The sequence below is a fragment of the Bombina bombina genome, chromosome 4 (genome assembly GCF_027579735.1).
Source record: "Bombina bombina isolate aBomBom1 chromosome 4, aBomBom1.pri, whole genome shotgun sequence".
NCBI lineage: Eukaryota > Metazoa > Chordata > Amphibia > Anura > Bombinatoridae > Bombina > Bombina bombina.
Window position 1 is genome coordinate 249,676,641 of NC_069502.1, and position 25,109 is coordinate 249,701,749.

Consider the following 25,109-nt stretch of genomic DNA (forward strand, 5'->3'; position numbering starts at 1 on the left):
TTTTTGTTGTTTAAAAAGAAAGATAATCCCTTTATTAACCATTCTCCAGTTTTGCATAACCAACACAGTTATAATAATACACGTTCTACCTCTGTGATTACCTTGTATCTAAGCCTCTGCAAACTCTCCCCTTATTTTAGTTCTTTTGAAAGACTTGCATTTTAGCCAATCAGTGCTGACTCCTAAGTAACTTCACGTGCGTGAGCTCAATGTTATCTATATGACGCACATGAACTAACGCCCTCTAGTGTTAAAAAACTGTCAAATTGCATTCAGATTAGAGGCGGCCTTCAAGCATATGAGCCTACCTAGGTTTAGCTTTCAACTAAGAATACCAAGAGAACAAAGCAACATTGGTGATAAAAGTAAATTGGAAAGTTGTTTAAAATTGCATGCCCTATCTAAATCATGAAAGTTTATTTTGGACTTGACTGTCCCTTTAACTACTGCCCAAAAGAGAACTCAGATTTTAAAAAAAAAAGAAATCAGCCAGTATCAATACAGTTTGCATTAAAGAAATACTGTAGTACTCTAATGATCTTGACAGTAAGTTCCACATCATATCCAACACTTTCTGCCAAAACCAGATTTTCTTTACGGTTGGAATATATTGTTCTGAGTACCAAATAACTTATATAATCACCATACCTTTTTACAATACACAATTTGATGATCAAAGAGAAAGAATATCCTTTGTTGCCCCTTTGATTGAAGGTGGGAAATCTTGGTCAATTCTCCAGAGTGTATAAGTTCTGAGCTTCTTGCAAGAATATCTTCACCCTTGTACAATGTACAGTTAATTAGTTTTACAGCATGAATGCAAGCTTTATGCAAAGTAGAAAAAGTGAATGGAGTTAAATGTCTCTAACGTCCTTATATGGATTATATTTATGTCATACATCATATGAACTTGTTTAAGATAATGTAGCAAAGAGAAATATACAGCAATATAATAAATATCTAGTAATAGGCAGCTATAAAGCATAATAACAGAATTTATGTTTACCTGATAAATTACTTTCTCCAACGGTGTGTCCGGTCCACGGCGTCATCCTTACTTGTGGGATATTCTCTTCCCCAACAGGAAATGGCAAAGAGCCCAGCAAAGCTGGTCACATGATCCCTCCTAGGCTCCGCCTTCCCCAGTCATTCGACCGACGTAAAGGAGGAATATTTGCATAGGAGAAATCATATGATACCGTGGTGACTGTAGTTAAAGAAAATAAATTATCAGACCTGATTAAAAAACCAGGGCGGGCCGTGGACCGGACACACCGTTGGAGAAAGTAATTTATCAGGTAAACATAAATTCTGTTTTCTCCAACATAGGTGTGTCCGGTCCACGGCGTCATCCTTACTTGTGGGAACCAATACCAAAGCTTTAGGACACGGATGAAGGGAGGGAGCAAATCAGGTCACCTAGATGGAAGGCACCACGGCTTGCAAAACCTTTCTACCAAAAATAGCCTCAGAAGAAGCAAAAGTATCAAATTTGTAAAATTTAGTAAAAGTGTGCAGTGAAGACCAAGTCGCTGCCTTACATATCTGATCAACAGAAGCCTCGTTCTTGAAGGCCCATGTGGAAGCCACGGCCCTAGTGGAATGAGCTGTGATTCTTTCAGGAGGCTGCCGTCCGGCAGTCTCGTAAGCCAATCTGATGATGCTTTTAAGCCAAAAAGAGAGAGAGGTAGAAGTTGCTTTTTGACCTCTCCTTTTACCAGAATAAACAACAAACAAGGAAGATGTTTGTCTAAAATCCTTTGTAGCATCCAAATAGAATTTTAGAGCACGAACTACATCCAAATTGTGCAACAAACGTTCCTTCTTTGAAACTGGATTCGGACACAAAGAAGGCACGACTATCTCCTGGTTAATGTTTTTGTTAGAAACAACTTTCGGAAGAAAACCAGGTTTAGTACGCAAAACCACCTTATCTGCATGGAACACCAGATAAGGAGGAGAACACTGCAGAGCAGATAACTCTGAAACTCTTCTAGCAGAAGAAATTGCAACCAAAAACAAAACTTTCCAAGATAATAACTTAATATCAACGGAATGTAAGGGTTCAAACGGATCCCCCTGAAGAACTGAAAGGACTAAATTGAGACTCCAAGGAGGAGTCAAAGGTTTGTAAACAGGCTTGATTCTAACCAGAGCCTGAACAAAGGCTTGAACATCTGGCACAGCTGCCAGCTTTTTGTGAAGTAACACAGACAAAGCAGAAATCTGTCCCTTCAAAGAACTTGCAGATAATCCTTTCTCCAAACCTTCTTGAAGAAAGGATAGAATCTTAGGAATTTTTATCTTGTCCCAAGGGAATCCTTTAGATTCACACCAACAGATATATTTTTTCCATATTTTATGGTAGATTTTTCTAGTTACAGGCTTTCTGGCCTGAACAAGAGTATCAATGACAGAATCTGAGAACCCTCGCTTTGATAAAATCAAGCGTTCAATCTCCAAGCAGTCAGTTGGAGTGAGACCAGATTCGGATGTTCGAACGGACCTTGAACAAGAAGGTCCCGTCTCAAAGGTAGCTTCCATGGTGGAGCCGATGACATATTCACCAGGTCTGCATACCAAGTCCTGCGTGGCCACGCAGGAGCTATCAAGATCACCGATGCCCTCTCCTGATTGATCCTGGCTACCAGCCTGGGGATGAGAGGAAACGGTGGGAATACATAAGCTAGTTTGAAGGTCCAAGGTGCTACTAGTGCATCTACTAGAGTCGCCTTGGGATCCCTGGATCTGGACCCGTAGCAAGGAACCTTGAAGTTCTGACGAGAGGCCATCAGATCCATGTCTGGAATGCCCCACAACTGAGTAATTTGGGCAAAGATTTCCAGATGGAGTTCCCACTCCCCCGGATGAAATGTCTGACGACTCAGAAAATCCGCTTCCCAATTTTCCACTCCTGGGATGTGGATTGCAGACAAGTGGCAGGAGTGAGTCTCCGCCCATTGAATGATTTTGGTCACTTCTTCCATCGCCAGGAAACTCCTTGTTCCCCCCTGATGGTTGATGTACGCAACAGTCGTCATGTTGTCCGATTGAAACCGTATGAATTTGGCCTTTGCTAGCTGAGGCCAAGCCTTGAGAGCATTGAATATCGCTCTCAGTTCCAGAATATTTATCGGGAGAAGAGATTCTTCCCGAGACCAAAGACCCTGAGCTTTCAGGAGTCCCCAGACCGCGCCCCAGCCCACCAGACTGGCGTCGGTCGTGACAATGACCCACTCTGGTCTGCGGAAGCTCATCCCCTGTGACAGGTTGGTCCTCTGATCTACTTGTATCGTCGGAGACAAGTCTGTATAATCCCCATTCCACTGACTGAGCATGCACAGTTGTAATGGTCTCAGATGAATTCGTGCAAAAGGAACTATGTCCATTGCCGCGACCATCAAACCTATTACTTCCATGCACTGCGCTATGGAAGGAAGAGGAACAGAATGAAGTACTTGACAAGAGTTTAGAAGTTTTGATTTTCTGGCCTCTGTCAGAAAAATCCTCATTTCTAAGGAGTCTATTATTGTTCCCAAGAAGGGAACTCTTGTTGACGGAGATAGAGAACTTTTTTCTACGTTCACTTTCCACCCGTGAGATCTGAGAAAGGCCAGGACAATGTCCGTGTGAGCCTTTGCTTGTGGAAGGGACGACGCTTGAATCAGAATGTCGTCCAAGTAAGGTACTACTGCAATGCCCCTTGGTCTTAGCACCGCTAGAAGGGACCCCAGTACCTTTGTGAAAATTCTTGGAGCAGTGGCTAATCCGAACGGAAGTGCCACAAACTGGTAATGCTTGTCCAGAAAGGCGAACCTTAGGAACCGATGATGTTCCTTGTGGATAGGAATATGTAGATACGCATCCTTTAAATCCACCGTGGTCATGAATTGACCTTCCTGGATGGAAGGAAGAATTGTTCGAATGGTTTCCATTTTGAACGATGGAACCTTGAGAAACTTGTTTAGGATCTTGAGATCTAAGATTGGTCTGAATGTTCCCTCTTTTTTGGGAACTATGAACAGATTGGAGTAGAACCCCATCCCTTGTTCTCCTAATGGAACAGGATGAATCACTCCCATTTTTAACAGGTCTTCTACACAATGTAAGAATGCCTGTTTTTTTATGTGGTCTGAAGACAATTGAGACCTGTGGAACCTCCCCCTTGGGGGAAGCCCCTTGAATTCCAGAAGATAACCTTGGGAGACTATTTCCAGCGCCCAAGGATCCAGAACATCTCTTGCCCAAGCCTGAGCGAAGAGAGAGAGTCTGCCCCCCACCAGATCCGGTCCTGGATCGGGGGCCAACATCTCATGCTGTCTTGGTAGCAGTGGCAGGTTTCTTGGCCTGCTTACCTTTTTTCCAGCCTTGCATTGGCCTCCAGGCTGGCTTGGCTTGAGAAGTATTACCCTCTTGCTTAGAGGATGTAGCGCTTGGGGCTGGTCCGTTTCTGCGAAAGGGACGAAAATTTGGTTTATTTTTAGCCTTGAAAGACCTATCCTGAGGAAGGGCGTGGCCCTTGCCCCCAGTGATATCAGAAATAATCTCTTTCAAGTCAGGGCCAAACAGCGTTTTCCCCTTGAAAGGAATGTTAAGCAATTTGTTCTTGGAAGACGCATCCGCTGACCAAGATTTTAGCCAAAGCGCTCTGCGCGCCACAATAGCAAACCCAGAATTTTTCGCCGCTAATCTAGCCAATTGCAAAGTGGCGTCTAAGGTGAAAGAGTTAGCCAATTTGAGAGCATGAATTCTGTCCAAAATCTCCTCATAAGAAGAATCTTTATTGAGCGCCTTTTCTAGTTCATCGAACCAGAAACACGCTGCTGTAGTGACAGGAACAATGCATGAAATTGGTTGTAGAAGGTAACCTTGCTGAACAAACATCTTTTTAAGCAAACCCTCTAATTTTTTATCCATAGGATCTTTGAAAGCACAACTATCTTCTATGGGTATAGTGGTGCGTTTGTTTAGAGTAGAAACCGCCCCCTCGACCTTGGGGACTGTCTGCCATAAGTCCTTTCTGGGGTCGACCATAGGAAACAATTTCTTAAATATAGGGGGAGGGACGAAAGGTATGCCGGGCCTTTCCCATTCTTTGCTTACAATGTCCGCCACCCGCTTGGGTATAGGAAAAGCTTCGGGGGGCCCCGGGACCTCTAGGAACTTGTCCATCTTACATAATTTCTCTGGAATGACCAAATTCTCACAATCATCCAGAGTAGATAACACCTCCTTAAGCAGAGCGCGGAGATGTTCCAATTTAAATTTGAATGTAATCACATCAGGTTCAGCTTGTTGAGAAATTTTCCCTGAATCTGAAATTTCTCCCTCAGACAAAACCTCCCTGGCCCCCTCAGACTGGTGTAGGGGCACTTCAGAACCAATATCATCAGCGTCCTCATGCTCTTCAGTATTTTCTAAAACAGAGCAGTCGCGCTTTCGCTGATAAGTGGGCATTTTGGCTAAAATGTTTTTGATAGAATTATCCATTACAGCCGTTAATTGTTGCATAGTAAGGAGTATTGGCGCACTAGATGTACTAGGGGCCTCCTGTGTGGGCAAGACTGGCGTAGACGAAGGAGGGGATGATGCAGTACCATGCTTACTCCCCTCACTTGAGGAATCATCTTGGGCATCATTTTCTCTAAATTTTGTGTCACATAAATCACATCTATTTAAATGAGAAGGAACCTTGGCTTCCCCACATACAGAACACAGTCTATCTGATAGTTCAGACATGTTAAACAGGCATAAACTTGATAACAAAGTACAAAAAACGTTTTAAAATAAAACCGTTACTGTCACTTTAAATTTTAAACTGAACACACTTTATTACTGTAAATGTGAAAAAGTATGAAGAAATTGTTCAAAATTCACCAAAATTCCACCACAGTGTCTTAAAGCCTTAAAAGTATTGCACACTAAATTTGAAAGCTTTAACTCTTACAATAACGGAACCGGAGCCGTTTTTATATTTAACCCCTATACAGTCCCTGGTATCTGCTTTGCTGAGACCCAACCAAGCCCAAAGGGGAATACGATACCAAATGACGCCTTCAGAAAGCTTTTTCTATGTATCTGAGCTCCTCACACATGCATCTGCATGTCATGCTTGCCAAAAACAACTGCGCAATAGAGGCGCGAAAATGAGGCTCTGCCTATGATTAGGGAAAGCCCCTAGAGAAAAAGGTGTCCAATACAGTGCCTGCCGGTTATTTTACATAATTCCCAAGAATAAAATAATTCCTCAAAGCTATGAAGTATTAAAAATGCTTATATATCAATCGTTTTAGCCCAGAAAATGTCTACCAGTCTTAAAAGCCCTTGTGAAGCCCTTTATTCTTATGTAATAAAAATGGCTTACCGGATCCCATAGGGAAAATGACAGCTTCCAGCATTACATAGTCTTGTTAGAAATGTGTCATACCTCAAGCAGCAAAAGTCTGCTCACTGTTTCCCCCAACTGAAGTTAATTCCTCTCAACAGTCCTGTGTGGAAACAGCCATCGATTTTAGTAACGGTTGCTAAAATCATTTTCCTCTTACAAACAGAAATCTTCATCTCTTTTCTGTTTCAGAGTAAATAGTACATACCAGCACTATTTTAAAATAACAAACTCTTGATTGAAGAATAAAAACTACATTTAAACACCAAAAAACTCTAAGCCATCTCCGTGGAGATGTTGCCTGTACAACGGCAAAGAGAATGACTGGGGAAGGCGGAGCCTAGGAGGGATCATGTGACCAGCTTTGCTGGGCTCTTTGCCATTTCCTGTTGGGGAAGAGAATATCCCACAAGTAAGGATGACGCCGTGGACCGGACACACCTATGTTGGAGAAATAATAATAACCATATACATACTAACTTCAGTTTGCAATGCACCTACATGCTCAGAGTTACACAGGAAGGGTTAAAGGGACATGAAACCAAACATTTCATGATTCAGACAGAACAGGCAATTTTAAACAACTTTCTAAGTTTCTTCTATTATCAATTTTTCTTTGTTCCCTTGGTATCTATTGCAGGGACGTAAGATCAGGAACGTGCTTGTGTCCGAATCTATATATGGCAGCAGTTTTGCTGGAATGTTATTCATTCTTAAGAGCACTAGATGGCAGAACTATTTCCTGCCATGTAGGGCTCCAGACACCTACCTAGGTATCTCTTCAGCAAAGAATTCCATGGAACAAAGTAAGTTTGATATTAGAAGTAAACTGGAAACCTTTTGAAAATTGTATGCTCTGTCTGAATCGCAAAATACAATTTTTGGGGTTTCATATCCCTTTAATCCAACAAGTTTCTGATTTCTAATTAATATTCCATTCAATTAGACAACATGCAAAACAGGACAAAAGTAAGGACACAACTACTCAAACAAATGTTTTTATTACTATGTTCGATATTTTCGAATAATACTAACGTCACTATAACTGGGTAATAACACATAGCTGAGTCAGCTGCCAAATAAAAATAGATATGCACAGGACAGGTACTTGCCAAATGCCAACACATTAACAAAAAACTGTGGCAAACCTAGCTACTTCTGGACTATAACGTAAGAAAGGTTGTCTGTGACAGACCCTTCGGTCAGGACTGAAAGTGTTAACTTTATTTTCTAACCACAAGTGGCTGGCTCCAGCTACAATCTAATTAATGCTTAGCATTCTATTGTTTGATCACCCCCAGAGAGAAACGCCTAAGTGATAAGGAGAGTCAAGAGTGTCCTGTGGTTGAAGTGTTTAAGTAATATAATCCTATTGTATCATGTCAAGGGCGCTTCTCCCTTTTATCTAATGTACAACATTCTTTCCACCCCCATCTGGGGGGGGGGGGGTCAAAAACCTGTATAAATCTGTATGCTGCCTTCAAATAAAGTGTTCTCTGTTTTAAACCTGAAAACTGGCTGGGTTGTGAATTGCTGATTCCCTATGCAGGACATTGTTCCCTGGTGTTAACCCTTGGTATCCGGTTGGTACCGTTACAATTGGTGGCAAGCGACGGAATGAACCTTATCGCCCAGAAGAGCAACTACACAAGCCAGTAACCTCAGGAAGAGGGGGATTACTACAATACTGACTAAGATGGAAGGAGTACCAGGGACCGAAGTGAATGGAGATGGATTATTCTAAGCTAAAGAGACAAACGTTAAAGGAACTGCTAGAAGCCAGGGGAAAGATAGGCAGCAGCAAACCCAAGGCTATATTAATTGCTGAGCTGATGGAGGGAGACAGAGCTCGCAGCGCTACGCCTCCAGCAGCCATGGAGGAGACCCTATACCAGAGGGAAATGAGGACCAGGCTGGAATTTTTACCCCAACCTGTACCACGGGATATGCTATCCGTGGTAATGGCAGATGTGCAGGAGTACGTGATGGCACACAGTCCGCGGAATGCATCCTCCAGAGCAGAATCCATTTTGGACGCACTCAGCAACCCAGTAAGACCTAAAATCCCATACCATGCATTTAAAATGTTTTGTGAGGAGAAGGATGAGATCGATGGGTATTTACAGGATTTTGAGAGACTGTGCGAGTTACATGATTTGGAGCAGTCCGTATGGGTGCCGGTGCTAGCAGGCAAGCTAGCCGGTAGGGCAGCGGAAGCGTATCGCGCTGTACCCAGGGAGGACAGCAAGGATTACGCTAAAGTGAAGAGAGCGATCTTGGAAAGATATGCCATTACCTCAGAGGCATACCGGCGCAAGTTTAGAGGCCTGCGCAAGCCAGAAAGAGATTCACATGCAGAGTGGGCCCACAAGCTGGATCAAGCATCTCAAGGGTGGATACAGGCCAGCCAAGCTACCACCATGGAAGAATTGCGACAACTGATGCTGTTGGAGCAATTCTTTAACGGCTTGTCCCCAGAAGCCCAAGAATGGGTGAGAGATCGAAAACCCCTCACCTTAACCGAAGCAGCCAGATTAGCAGACCAGCATTTTGATGCCAGGAGGCACCATGGACTACAGCCTAACAACGGACGGGCTAATATACAATGCCACACCTGCAAGCAGTGGGGACAAATGGCACGTGAGTGCACCCAAAATCGGAGCAGACAAGCTTGGAACCAGGTCAGACAGAACCTGGCCCCAAGGGCGGCTGCTCACCATTACCAAACGGAGCCAGCCGCTCATGAGGTGTTGAGCACCCAAGCCGAGGAACCCCTGGGAATTCTGCATGAGGTGATGTCGGTCCAGGGACTTCGGGATTCGGGAGCTACTTTAACCCTGATAGCTCCCCATTTGGTGCCGGATACAGCACCCACTGGCGGATCCGTGGCAGTACGAGGGGCAGGAGGAGCAGTATACCGATTGCCCACTGCTAGAGTGGAGTACAGACCCCCAGTCACCCCAGCAGCTGCCAGTTACCAACCCCCGGCGCACCGCTATACCACACGGCCTCCGGCCACGAACTACCCTCAGAGAGCCCGGTTCAATTCGCGGGGCTACTCACAACCTATTCGGTGCTTTGGATGTAAGCAACTAGGGCACAAAAGACCAGAGTGTCCCCTAAATGCAGCGAATCAAGCACAGTCCTGGAGAAGACCCGCTGGCGGAATCCCACATAATCCTCAGCCTGTGGCCCGCTACGTAGAGGCGCCAGAATGCTGGGGCAGCCTACATGAAGCAGACCCCGTGCAAGCTGCCCACCGGAATAACCGGCAACGGGTTAAAGTGAATGGGAAGGAGGTCAGTTGTCTACGGGATACTGGTGCTACCATGACCTTGCTTCAAGAGAACTTGGTGCCTGAGAAACAGCACACTGGAGACACTGTGGCTGTGAGGGTAGCAGGGGGCACTGTGTTCCGCCTACCTGTTGCCAGGGTACATTTGGATTGGGGAGTGGGCGCTAGACTTGTGAATGTGGGGGTCAAGAAGGACTTACCTGCTGATGTTCTCCTTGGAAATGACTTGGCCCCCCTTGTTTCTGCCTATGCTCCCATGGATCCCGCTAATGTTAACCCTGTGACTACCCAAGCCCAGTCCCTCCGGGAAGAGACGCTTCCATGTTTGGGGTGGGGGCAGTACTGAGCCAAGTTGGAGCAGATGGCGGAGAACACCCCGTAGCTTACTTGAGCCGAAAGTTGTTGCCCCGGACATCCCCAAGCCGATCCGTTGGGATCAGACTGTGTATGCCGGCTTGGTTCTGGGGGAGCATTGTGGCAAACCTAGCTACTTCTGGACTATAACGTAAGAAAGGTTGTCTGTGACAGACCCTTCGGTCAGGACTGAAAGTGTTAACTTTATTTTCTAACCACAAGTGGCTGGCTCCAGCTACAATCTAATTAATGCTTAGCATTCTATTGTTTGATCACCCCCAGAGAGAAACGCCTAAGTGATAAGGAGAGTCAAGAGTGTCCTGTGGTTGAAGTGTTTAAGTAATATAATCCTATTGTATCATGTCAAGGGCGCTTCTCCCTTTTATCTAATGTACAACATTCTTTCCACCCCCATCTGGGGGGGGGGGGTCAAAAACCTGTATAAATCTGTATGCTGCCTTCAAATAAAGTGTTCTCTGTTTTAAACCTGAAAACTGGCTGGGTTGTGAATTGCTGATTCCCTATGCAGGACATTGTTCCCTGGTGTTAACCCTTGGTATCCGGTTGGTACCGTTACAAAAACATTCTCTGTTCAGATGGGAGAAACTTACAAAACTGGCACCGTGACGGTAATACAATATCCTCTCCAGTCTCCATGAAATATTTATCTACCTAAACTGACTTCCCACTTACTTTATTTACCATAGCAAGATTAATAATACAGAATCTAATATTCCTATCCAACTATACAAGGGTACCCATATATATATATATATATATATATATATATATATATATATATATATATATATATATATATATATATATATATATACAGTTGTGCTTATAAGTTTACATACCCTGGCAGAATTTATGATTTCTTGGCCATTTTTCAGAGAATATGAATGATAACACAAAAACTTTTCTTTCACTCATGGTTAGTGTTTGGCTGAAGCCATTTATTATCAATCAACTATGGTTACTCTTTTTAAATCATAATGACAACAGAAATTACCCAAATGACCCTGATCAAAAGTTTACATACCCTGGTGATTTTGGCCTGATAACATGCACACAAGTTGACACAAAGGGGTTTGAATGGCTATTAAAGGTAACCATCCTCACCTGTGATCTGTTTTCTTGTAATTAGTGTGTGTGTGTATAAAAGGTCAATGAGTTTCTGGACTCCTGACAGACCCTTGCATCTTTCATCCAGTGCTGCACTGATGTTTCTGGATTCTGAGTCACGGGGAAAGAAAAAGAATTGTCAAAGGATCTGTGGGAAAAGGTAGTTGAACTGTATAAAACAGGAAAGGGATATAAAAAGATATCCAAGGAATTGAGAATGCAAATCAGAAGTGTTCAAACTCTAATCAAGAAGTGGAAAATGAGACGTTCTGTTTGATAACATACTGCATTTATCTTGCCATCAATTCTGACCAAATTTCCTGTGCCTTTGTAGTTCACACATCCCCAAAACATAAGTGATCCACCTCCGTGTTTCACAGTAGGAATGGTGTACCTTTCATCATAGGCCTTGTTGACTCCTCTCCAAATGTAGCGTTTATGGTTGTGGCCAAAAGCTCAATTTTGGTCTCATCACTCCAAATGACTTTGTGCCAGAAGGTTTGAGGCTTGTATCTGTGCTGTTTGGGGTATTGCAAGCGGGATACTTTGTGGCATTTGCGTAGTAATGGATTTCTTCTGGCGACTCGACCATGCAGCCCATCTTTCTTCAAGTGCCTCCTTATTGTGCATCTTGAAACAGCCACACCACATGTCCTGTATTTCACCTGAAGTTATTTGTGGGTTTGTCTTTGCATCCCAAACAATTTTCCTGGCAGTTGTGGCTGAAATTTTAGTTGGTCTACCTTACCGTAGTTTGATTTCAACAGAACCCCTCATTTTCCACTTCTTTATTAGAGTTTGAACACTGCTGATTTGCATTCTCAATTCCTTGGATATCTTTTTATATCCCTTTCCTGTTTCATGCAGTTCAACTACCTTTTCCCGCAAATACTTTGACAATTCTTTTTCTTTCCCCATGACTCAGAATCCAGAATCGTCAGTGCAGCCCTGGATGAAAGATGCAAGGGTCTGTCAGGAGTCCAGAAACTCATTGACCTTTTATACACACACACTAATTACAAGCAAACAGATCACAGGTGAGGATGGTTGCCTTTAATAGCCATTCAAACCCCTTTGTGTCAACTTGTGTGCATGTTATCAGGCCAAAATCACCAGGGTATGTAAACTTTTGATCAGGGTCATTTGGGTAGTTTCTTTTGTCATTAAGATTTAAAAAGAGTAACCACAGTTGATTGATAATAAATGGCTTCAGCCAAACACTAACCATGAGTGAAAGAAAAGTTTTTGTGTTATCATTCATATTCTCTGAAAAATGGCCAAGAAATCATTAATTCTGCCAGGGTATGTAAACGTACGAGCACAACTGTAAATATATATATATAGTTGAAAAGAGTGGTTACAGGCGCAGGACAAGACCACCTGCCAGTCTAAAATTGAAGGACAGTTAATACATATACATATAAATTCACATTAAAATTCACGTTAAAATGTATCTACCAGTTAGATATTTCTCACTGGTAGGGATCACAGTAATGTCAATAAAATATAGAATTTTACCAATATAAATTAAACCTTCTATTAGAGGATTTCCAGTAATTCAGATATACTGAATAGCAAATATAATAGGGCTATAAATACCAGAAATCAAGTACCCTATAAAAAGAGCCTTCAAGAGTCCCAAAGGTGCAATATGTATCACAAAAAATGTCAAAAGTTCCCAAGTGAAAAACTTGAATCCAAAAAATAGGTAAGTTGGTGTGCCCAAAGAACCAATGGTGACAGAAGAACTTCCTACTTACAAAAAACTACCTCAATCAAATGAGGTAAGTGCCTCACAGATAGTTAGTTATTCAGCTGAAAGTAGATCTGCCCTTTAAACGTCTCCTGGTATAGAGCACTTCTCTGTCTCCCCTCTTAAGAGGTTTACAAAGCCATGCACCAGAAGTTACAATTTCAATGCTAGGGCCTCTAGTGAGAAATCAGCAGCTGGGCGCCTTTTAGCTTGCCTGACCAGCAGAGTTCTGAGTGTCTAGGGCAGCACAAAACCTAAATATGCCACTGGGGTCTCCTCTTATCTCTCTATCTGTAGCTACAGTCTATCCCTCTCTATTTTTTTAAAGTGCACATCATCAATAAGATCTTTATGTGGTTTTAAGTATGTTCTGTTTTATGGTGGCTGTTAAATCCAACTCCCTGAGACTTATCCTTCTCACTAGCTGATTTACAGTATCTTATCCTCGATGTCCTCTCATTATTTAACATTCAACATCTACAAATATGAGTTTCTCATCTTCTCCCTTCAAACAACAACAACAACTGTTGACAACACTGTCATCACCTCCAGTCCTTGACCAATTCATACTGCTTCCACATTAAAGATATCTCTAAAATTCACCCCTTCTTTACACAAGACACAACTTGTCATATTACTGCTTTTTATACTGCAACTCTATTCACTATCATTTCCCAAACTACCATCTGTGCCCTCTACAGTCTATTATCATTCTCTCTGCCAGACTCGTCTTCTTTACACATCACTCCCAATCTGCTGCTCTCGTCTAACAATTCATCCACAGGTGTCAGTCAGCATCAAGCATACAATTCAAAGTCTTAACCCTAATATTCAAGGCCCCCAATAACACTGTACCTTCCTATATTTCTGCCCTTGTCTGCAAAAATTCTCCTAAACTTTGCTCTGCCCAAGACCTACGTCTCTCCTACTCTTTAATATTTGCTTCCTTACATATCCAACTACAGCACTTTTCTACCACTTGCACCTGTTAACTGAGTAGTTTCACCATCAATCAGACTCATAAGCCCATCTGTCTAAATACAGATGGTTACTCTATCTAATTATAATTAATGTAAATATCTTATGTAATTATATCACCATGTAGTCATCCATATACATTTTATTTGAAAATCAAAATGCAGGTTTAACATGTAAATATATATATGTAAATTTCCTATTAAAATAGGCACAAACACAGTTCATGTTATTATTGCCCTTTTGCTTTTCTATACTATAATTATTGTTAAAGTCATATCCAAATTGGCAATGTTGAGCCTGATTTTAAGATGGCTGCTGAGCCAATCTGGGGTAGCATGTGTGCATAGCTCAAGGTCTGCATTGCATTGTCGATCGACAGCTTACTTTAACTATGTGTTTAACCCCTTTACAGGGTTTAAACACATAGGTACAGACAAGTTATGGTGTAATAATAGTGTGCTCTACTGCAAAATAACACTTTCTTTTTGCAGCTCAAAAGTTCTTAATCTTTTAATGATTGTGAGCAGTGTTCCCTCTAAGGCCAGTTTTGTGTGCGGCCCAGCAGTGAAACAGTTAATTAGGTAACCACACCCTGTAATTAGCAAACACTGCACAATGCAGATGGCAAGGTATGGTTCTCTTGTTAACTGTTTCACTGCTGGGCTGCACACAAAACTGTCCTTAGAGGGAACACTGATTGTGAGACTTGGAGTCTACTGATCAAAAACTCTCCGGCATGGAGTTTCTTCTTCATATACAGAATCTCGCATAAACAGTTCTCAATTTAAAATGTGCATTTCTATCATTCTTTAAGGGACCCTGCAGTGCTGACGAGACTTCTTGGATCATCTCACCTAAGCAGAGAGTTTTAGATCATCTCAGCTAAGTAGAGAGCTAAAAATCATCTCAGCTAAGCAGAGAGCTTTAATCATCTCACCTAAGTAGAGAGCTAAAAATCATCTCAGCTAAGCAGAGAGCTTTAATCATCTCACCTAAGCAGAGAGTTTTAGATCATCTCACCTAAGCAGAGAGTGTTAGATCATCTCACCTAAGTAAAGAGCTAAAAATCATCTCAGCTAAGCAGAGAGCTTTAATCATCTCACCTAAGCAGAGAGTTTTAGATCATCTCACCTAAGCAGAGAGTGTTAGATCATCTCACCTAAGTAAAGAGCTAAAAATCATCTCAGCTAAGCAGAGAGCTTCAATCATCTCACCTAAGCAGGGAGCTTTAGACAAATATTAAATATTAAAATGTTACCTCCCAATCTTCAATAGAACTTTGCCACTGGGCAATTTTATCAATGTTTTCAAGCCTTCTTTTCCGTTCATTTATCAGCCTTGCAACATTTTTCATGGCATTCAAAGCCGCTTCAACATCTGCATAGTCCCTGGATGAAAAATAGAAAAAATACATTCACAAATGCACTAACGAAGAAAAGCTAAGAAAAACATAATTTATGTAAGAACTTACCTGATAAATTAATTTCTTTCATATTGGCAAGAGTCCATGAGCTAGTGACATATGGGATATACAATCCTACCAGGAGGGGCAAAGTTTCCCAAACCCCAAAATGCCTATAAATACACCCCTCACCACACCCACAATTCAGTTTAACGAATAACCAAGCAGTGGGGTGATAAAGAAAGGAGTAGAAAGCATCAACAAAGGAAATTGGGAAATAATTGTGCTTTAAACAAAAAATCATAACCACCATAAAAAGGGTGGGCCTCATGGACTCTTGCCAATATGAAAGAAATGAATTTATCAGGTAAGTTCTTACATAAATTATGTTTTCTTTCATGTAATTGGCAAGAGTCCATGAGCTAGTGACATATGGGATATCAATACCCAAGATGTGGAGTCTTCCACTCAAGAGTCACTAGAGAGGGAGGGAATAAAATAAAAACAGCCATATTTCGCTGAAAAAATAATCCACAACCCAAAAAATAAGTTATTTTCACTTTTGAAAGAAAAAAACTTAAATCAAAAGCAGAAGAATCAAACTGAAACAGCTGCCTGCAGAACTTTTCTACCAAAAACTGCTTCCGAAGAAACAAATACATCAAAATGGTAGAGTTTAGTAAATGTATGCAAAGAGGACCAAGTTGCTGCTTTGCACATCTGATCAACTGAAGCTTCATTCTTAAAAGCCCACGAAGTGGAGACTGATCTAGTAGAATGAGCTGTAATTCTCTGAGGCGGGGTTTGACCCGACTCCAAATAAGCTTGATGAATCAAAAGTTTCAACCAAGAAGCCAAGGAAATAGCAGAAGCTTTCTGACCTTTCCTATGACCAGAAAATAAAACAAATAGACTGGAAGTCTTCCTGAAATTTTTAGTAGCTTCCACATAATATTTCAAAGCTCTTACCACATCCAAAGAATGTAAGGATCTCTCCAAAGAATTCTTAGGATTAGGACATAAAGAAGGGACAACAATTTCTCTACTAATGTTGTTAGAATTCACAACCTTAGGTAATAATTGAAAAGAAGTCTGCAAAACTGCCTTATCCTGATGAAAAATCAGAAAAGGAGACTCACAATAAAGAGCAGATAGCTCAGAAACTCTTCTAGCAGAAGAGATAGCCAAAAGGAACAACACTTTCCAAGAAAGTAGTTTAATGTCCAAAGAATGCATAGGTTCAAATGGAGGAGCCTGTAAAGCCCTCAGAACCAAATTAAGACTCCAAGGAGGAGAAATTGACTTAATGACAGGCTTAATATGAACTAAAGCCTGTACAAAACAGTGTATATCAGGAAGTATAGCAATCTTTCTGTGAAATAAAACAGAAAGAGCGGAGATTTGTCCTTTCAAGGAACTTGCAGACAAACCCTTATCCAAACCATCCTGAAGAAACTGCAAAATTCTAGGAATTCTAAAAGAATGCCAGGAGAATTTATGAGAAGAACACCATGAAATGTAAGTCTTCCAAACTCTATAATAAATCTTTCTAGAGACAGATTTACGAGCTTGTAACATAGTATTAATCACTGAATCAGAGAAACCTCTATGACTTAGAACTAAGCGTTCAATTTCCATACCTTCAAATTTAATGATTTGAGATCCTGATGGAAAAACGGACCTTGAGATAGTAGGTCCGGCCGTAACGGAAGTGGCCAAGGCGGGCAACTGGACATCCGAACCAGATCTGCATACCAAAACCTGTGTGGCCATGCTGGAGTCACCAGCAACACAAAAGACTGTTCCATGATGATTTTGGAGATCACTCTTGGAAGGAGAACTAGAGGCGGGAAGATGTAGGCAGGTTGATAACACCAAGGAAGTGTCAGCGCATCCACTGCTTCCGCCTGAACATCCCTGGACCTGGACAGGTATCTAGGAAGTTTCTTGTTTAGATGAGAGGCCATGAGATCTATCTCTGGAAGCCCCCACATCTGAACAATCTGAGAAAACACATCTGGATGGAGAGACCACTCCCCTGGATGTAAAGTCTGGCGGCTGAGATAATCCGCCTCCCAATTGTCTACACCTGGGATATGCACCGCAGAGATTAGACAGGAGCTGGATTCCGCCCAAGCAAGTATCCGAGATACTTCTTTCATAGCTTGGGGACTGTGAGTCCCACCCTGATGAGTGACATAAGCCACAGTTGTGATATTGTCTGTCTGAAAACAAATGAACGGTTCTCTCTTTAATAGAGGCCAGAACTGAAGAGCCCTGAGAATTGCACGGAGTTCTAAAATATTTATTGGTAATCTCGCCTCTTGAGATTTCCAAACCCCTTGTGCTGTCAGAGACCCCCAAACAGCTCTCCAACCTGAAAGACTTGCATCTGTTGTGATCACAGTCCAGGTTGGGTGAACAAAAGAAGCCCCTTGAACCAAACGATGGTGATCCATCCACCATGTTAGAGAGTGTCGTACATTGGGATTCAAGATATTAATTGTGATATCTTTGTATAATCCCTGCACCATTGATTCAGCATACAAAGCTGTAGAGGTCTCATGTGAAAATGAGCAAAGGGGATCGCGTCCAATGCTGCAGTCATGAGACCTAAAACTTCCATGCACAAAGCCACTGAAGGGAATGACTAAGACTGAAGGAGCCGATATGCTGCGACCAATTTTAAACGTCTCTTGTCTGTTAGAGACAGAGTCATGGACACTGAATCTATCTGGAAGCCTAAAAAGGTGACCCTTGTCTGAGGAATCAAGAAACTTTTTGGTAAATTGATCCTCCAACCATGTTTCCGAAGAAACAACACTAGTTGATTCTTGTGAGATTCTGCAGTATGTAAAGACTGAGCTAGTACCAAGATATCGTCCAAATAAGGAAACACCGCAATACCCTGTTCTCTGATTACAGATAGTAGGGCACCCAGAACCTTTGAAAAGATTCTTGAAGCTGTTGCTAGGCCAAATGGAAGAGCAACAAATTGGTAATGCTTGTCTAGAAAAGAGAATCTCAGAAACTGATAGTGTTCTGGATGAATCGGAATATGAAGGTATGCATCCTGCAAGTCTATTGTGGACATATAATGTCCTTGCTGAACAAAAGGCAGAATAGTCCTTATAGTCACCATCTTGAAAGATTCAAAATTTTCAGATCCAGAACTGGTCTGAACAAATTTTCTTTCTTTGGTACAATGAATAGGTTTGAATAAAACCCCAAACCTTGTTCCTGAGGAGGAACTGGCATGATTACCCCTGAAGACTCCAGGTCTGAAACACACTTCAGAAAATCCTGAGCTTTTACTGGATTTACAGGAATGTGTGAGAGAAAAAATCTTCTCACAGGAGGTCTTACTTTGAATCCTATTCGATACCCCTGAGAGACAATGCTCTGAATCCAATGATTTTGGACAGATTTTATCCAAAAATCCTTGAAAAACCTTAGTCTGCCCCCTACCAGCTGAGCTGGAATGAGGGCCGCACCTTCATGCGGACTTAGGGGCAGACTTTGGTTTCCTAAATGGCTTGGATTTATTCCAATTTGAGGAAGGCTTCCAACTGGAAGCAGATTCCTTGGGAGGAGGATTGAGTTTTTGTTCCTTATTCTGACGAAAGGAACGAAAACGGTTAGAAGCCTTAGATTTACCCTTAGGTTTTTTATCCTGAGGCAAAAAAACTCCTTTTCCTCCAGTGATAGTTGAAATAATAGAATCCAACTGAGAACCAAATAAATTATTACCTTGGAAAGAAAGAGATAGTAATCTAGATTTAGATGTCATATCAGCATTCCAAGATTTAAGCCACAAAGCTCTTCTAGCTAATACAGCTAAAGACATGGATCTATCATCAATTTTGATAATATCAAAAATGACATCAAATAAAATGATTAGCATGTTGCAGTAAGCGAACAATGCTAAATATGTCAAAATCCAATTCATGTTGCGCTAAATTTTCCAACCAGAAAGTTGATGCAGCCGCAACATCACCCAAAGAAATAGCAGGTCTGAGAAGATGACCTGAATATAAATAGGCCTTCCTTAGATAAGATTCAAGCTTCCTATCTAAAGGATCCTTAAAGGAAGTGCTATCTTCCATAGGAATAGTGGTACGTTTAGCAAGAGTAGAAATAGCCCCATCAACCTTGGGGATCTTTTCCCAAAACTCTATAGATTTTGCTGGTAAAGGATACAATCTCTTAAACCTTGAAGAAGGAATAAAGGAAGTACCTGGCTTATTCGATTCCCTAGAAATCATATCAGAAATAGCCTCAGGAATGGGAAAAACACCCGGGGAAACCACAGGACGTTTAAAACAGCATTTAAACGTTTATTAGACTGAACGTCAAGAGGACTGGCTACCTCAATATCCAAAGTAATTAACACTTCTTTTAATAAAGAACGCATATACTCTATTTTAAATAAATAAGTAGATTTGTCAGTGTCAATATCTGAGGAAGGATCTTCTGTTTCAGATAGATCCTCATCAGAAGAGGATGAATTATTATGTTGTTGGTCATTTGAAATTTCATCAGCTAAATGAGAAGTTTTAAAAGACCTTTTACGTTTATTAGAAGGTGGAAATGCAGACAAAGCCTTCATAATAGAATCAGAAACAAATTCTTTAAAATTTACAGGTATATCATGCACATTAGAAGTTGAAGGAACTGCAACTGGCAATGTACTATTACTGATAGAAACATTATCTGCATGTAAAAGTTTATCATGACAACTATTACAAATGACATTCGGTGGAATAATTTCTACAATTTACAACAAATGCACTTAGCTTTGGTAGAACCGATGTCAGGCAGCAATGTTCCAGCAGAAACTTCAGAGACAGGATCAGATTGGGACATCTTGCTCAATGTAAGAGAATAAACAACATATAAAGCAAAATTATCTATTTCCTTAAATGACAGTTTCAGGAATGGGAAAAAATGCAAAAGCATAGGCCTCTTGATAGAGAAGAAAGCAGGAGGCAAACATCAATGGGGTATTGAAATAATTAAAAAAATTTGGCGCCAAGTATGACGCACAACGTAACGTAAACTTTTTTGGCGCAAAAAATGACCGAAATGACACACTTGCGTCACTAATGACGCCGCCGTGTGAAATGACGAAGTTGCGTCATAAACGTATTTTTTCGCGCCAAAAAAAGTTTGCGCCAAAAATGACGCAATAAAGTCTAGCATTTGACACACCCGCGGGCCTAACACCCGCAATTGCAAAAAGTAGTCAAATTGAAAAAATACTAAACCCCAGGTAAGAAATAAATTTCTTAAAGTGTTTACATTCCCAAATATGAAACTGACAGTCTGCAGAAGGAAATACATGAACCTGACGCATGGCAAATATAAGTACAATACATATATTTAGAACTTTATATAATTGCATAAAGTGCCAAACCATAGCTGAGAGTGTCTTAAGTATTAAAAACATACTTACCAAAAGACACCCATCCACATATAGCAGATAGCCAAACCAGTACTAAAACGTTTATTAGTAGAGGTAATGGTAAATTGAGAGTATATCGTCGATCTGAAAAGGGAGGTAGGAGATGAATCTCTACGACTGATAACAGAGAACCTATGAAATAGACCCCCGTTAGGGAAATCATCGTATTCAAATAAGTGATACTCCCTTCACGTCCCTCTGACATTCGCTGTACTCTGAGAGGAATCAGGCTTCAACAATGCTGAGAAGCGCATATCAACGTAGAAATCTTAGCACAAACTTACTTCACCACCTCCATAGGAGGCAACTGAATTGTAGGTGTGGTGAGGGGTGTATTTATAGGCATTTTGAGGTTTGGGAAACCTTGCCCCTCCTGGTAGGATTGTATATCCCATATGTCACTAGCTCATGGACTTTTGCCAATTACATGAAAGAAATACCAAAAGCAAAACCATATACTCTACACTATCTATCTATCTATCTATCTATCTATCTATCTATCTATCTATCTATCTATCTGTCTGTCTGTCTGTCTGTCTGTCTGTCTGTCTGTCTGGCTGGCTGGCTGTCTTGTCTGGCTGTCTGTCTGTCTGGCTGTCTGTCTGGCTGTCTGACTGGCTGTCTATCTATCTATCTACAAAAAGAACTAGGAACATTTAGGTTTTTATTTAGTTTAAATCAGAAACTCAGCTGTCTCCACAGATGTTGATTGCAACCACAACTCCAAAATACAGAACTAAATTCCCTAGGATCTCTTCATATAATAAATAAGTAAAAGGGTTGTTGCTTGATTTATTACACATTTAAAGACTAATAAAGTAGTTTTTTTTTTTTAACTCTTTGGGTGTCTGCACTATTATTTATTATTATTTATTGTTGGATTTTGAGCTTGCCGGGACATAGTTGTATTTGCCTCTGTTAACCTCATTCTATGTTATGTTTTGATAATTGATCAGTGATTTTTAAACATTGAAGGAAGCAGCTGAGGAGGAGGAGCAACAGAGCGGATTAATCTGGGTGAGTCTTTTACGATACTAAGCACAAACTCTGGATTGTTATTGTCATGCAAAAAGATCCCAGATGCAAAACAAGCTAAAACTATCTATCTATCTATCTATCTATCTATCTATCTATCTACTTATCTATCTGTATATATCTGTATCTATCTGTATATATCTGTATCTATCTATCTATCTATCTATCTATCATCTATCTATCATCTATATATCATCTATCTATCATTTATCTCTCTATCTATCTATCTATCTATCTATCTATCTATCATCTATCTATCTATCTATCTGTGACTGTCTATCTATCATCTATCTATCTATCTATCTATCTATCTATCATCTATCTATCTGTCATTTAACAAACAGAAGAAAGACAATTCCTGGGATTTAAGTTTTCATTTACTGTAAATTCAATAAACTCATCTGGCTCCTCAGTTACTGTACTACAACTCTTACCTAAGACAACTTCATATCACAAAATAAGTTAACATATGAGCAGAATTTAAATTTTCAAGTAAGCCAGCAAGGTAGAGTTTCACTCTTCCTCTTCATCTACATCTGAATAGGAACATGAAATTACCAAAGTTTCTTAAAGGGACAGTCTAGGCCAAAATAAACTTTCATGATTCAGATAGAGCATGTAATTTTAAACAATTTTCCAATTTACTTTTATCACCAATTTTGCTTTGTTCTCTTGGTATTCTTAGTTGAAAGCTTAACCTAGGAGGTTCATATGCTAATTTCTTAGACCTTGAAGCCCACCTCTTTCAGATTGCATTTTAACAGTTTTTCACCACTAGAGGGTGTTAGTTCACGTATTTCATATAGATAACACTGTGCTTGTGCACGAGAAGTTATCTGGGAGCAGGCACTGATTGGCTAGACTGTAAGTCTGTCAAAAGAACTGAAAAAAGGGGCAGTTTGCAGAGGCTTAGATACAAGATAATCACAGAGGTTAAAAGTATATTATTATAACTGTGTTAGTTATGCAAAACTGGGAAATGGGTAATAAAGGGATTATCTATCTTTTAAAACAATAAAAATTCTGGTGTAGACTGTCTCTTTAACCAGTGAATCAACTTGCATCAAGTACACAAAGGTGAATTGCAGGAGTTAAACCTAGAGCCTTAACACCAGTTACACTAGCTTTAAAGCTATCTGAGCTATGTATGCTATTTGTTTTAAAGGGACATTGTACACTAGATTTTTCTTTGCATAAATGTTTTGTAGATGACCCATTTATATAGTAGTGTTCTTAAAAAAATGTATAGTTTTGCTTATTTTTTTAAGAACATTGTGCTGATTTTCAGACTCCTAACCAAGCCCCACAGTGCCAGATGTATACACGCGTTTACAAACTCCTGCAGGCTCCTGTTTATATTATCTGTCTTTTCATATGCAGGGAAGAGGTGGGGAGTGTCTGTCTTTTTGTTTACCCAGCCCCTTTCATTGGGAGTTCCGGACTACCTCAACAACAGTGCTAAACTGGGGGCTTCTACGTGTTTTAAAGGTTTTATACTGGATTTTTAGATCAGTATCTGTGCATATTGTTCTTTTTAGTAGTGTCTATTACATGCAGTTATATGAAATATGGTGTATACTGTCCCTTTAATTATAATACATTTGAATTAATATATTTCTTAAAAACATAAATGCAAAAAATAAAAAATAAAAGATAAATGCAAAATGGAAAAGGGTGTCTAAATATTGATTCAGTCAAGAGTAAGAGAGAATTAATTATAAAATACAATACTAACTGTCCTCTGAGACAACAAGACTAAAGAATACCCCAAAGGGACCTGAGTGATTATATTTTAAATAATAAAGCTGCTGTTTTAAATTTTACACTAACCTCTCTCTTTAATCAAGCACATATTTTACTAGACAATAATGGTCAGATTAATGATACACCATTAGAACAAGGTACATATTTTCCCTTGATGCCTGTGATAGAAATGATTGGTTAGGTTTCTTTTATTTCTATGCTAAGAGAGCTTTTTTTTTAATTTTAAAAAGAGGATGCAAACTATAGAAAATATAGAGACACATTTCCAGTTCTAGGTATATAACTAAGCATTTGCATATATACATTTTTTATATCCCATTAGAGTGTCTACAGGCCATTTTTTAGGGACTTGTATGTTAAAGAATAGGTGTGTTATTACTGATATTAAAGGGACACAATACCTATTTTTTTTCTGCCATCCATATGAAAGAGCATCATCTAAAGAATCTAAACATGATTATTATTTTTTATTTAATTTAATGTGAGACTAATACAGCTATGTCAGCTGTGGGCTATCTAAAAATTCTCAGTTGACAGGCATTACCTACTAATTCTCATTGGTTGTCAGGCATGTTCTACTAATCCTCATTGGTTGTCAGGCATTACTACTAATTCTCATTGGTTGTCAGGCATTACTTCCTAAGTCTCATTGGTTGTCAGGCATTATATCCTAATTCTCATTGGTTGTCAGGCATTACTACTAGTGTGCATTTGTAGAAAGTACCTATAAGCCAATTAGAGCTAGTAAGGAGTGAACAGCTGATACTGGAATATCAATTTAAATTTACATTTTAAAGTGTTATAATTTAATCTTTTTTCTGGAAAAAATATCAACAACATGTTTAAATGTTCCCTTTCATATAGATGATGAAATATTTCAATTATAGAATAATTTATTACCTCAACTGTGCTCTAGCACACACATCCTGAAAATATGGCCCGCAAGCTCCCCATGAGTGCTGGAGTTGAGACAGTGATCTAGATTAGCATTTTATTTCCTAGAATGGCACCTTCATGTGAAAAACAAAATGGCCTCTGGCTTTAAAATTGTTTTTATTTATTTTTTGTCAGAAAGCCGAGGTATGAAGTCATACAGTGCCACTGGGTACATATCTTACCTGTGCTGGGGATTAGTGTACTTCAAAAGTTCAGCCAGCTGTAGAGGATATTTGCAAATCTTCTGTACAGGTGTCAGCAAAAACCCATCCAAAGAGATGTCAATCATCTTTTGCACCAAGCGACATGTCTCAAAAAAATAACCATACTTTTTCACCTTGGAGAGCTTGGAAAGTTCTGTACAGGCATTAGGGTGGTTGTTGCAGTATTCAGAGTAAATCTGAAAATCTGTTTGCTAAGAGAGAAATGCAGAGATTTCAAAAACGTATTTCCAACAATACAATTTTATAAACTAAAGAATCAATTGTTCTATATTTAAATGTGGCTAAATAATATCAGGATAAACATAATATTTGTTAATGAACATACAATTTTAAGAGACTTTTCAATTTACTTCTATTATCAATTTGGCTTTGTTTTCTTGGTATCCTTTGT

At 40.1% G+C, this 25,109-nt stretch overlaps 1 protein-coding gene across 3 annotated transcripts in view; it reads right to left on the reverse strand.

Moving 5' to 3' along the window:
* Window positions 1-25,109, reverse strand: part of ARHGEF4 (Rho guanine nucleotide exchange factor 4) — a 231,385-nt gene that overhangs the window by 35,146 nt on the left and 171,130 nt on the right. For all 3 annotated transcript variants that reach the window (XM_053709873.1, XM_053709872.1, XM_053709874.1), the window contains 3 exons: window positions 24,677-24,909; window positions 15,152-15,281; window positions 649-780 (listed from right to left, as the gene is read on the reverse strand). In XM_053709873.1, the coding sequence (XP_053565848.1) occupies window positions 649-780; window positions 15,152-15,281; window positions 24,677-24,909 (495 nt within the window). The remainder of the gene's footprint in view (window positions 1-648; window positions 781-15,151; window positions 15,282-24,676; window positions 24,910-25,109) is intronic.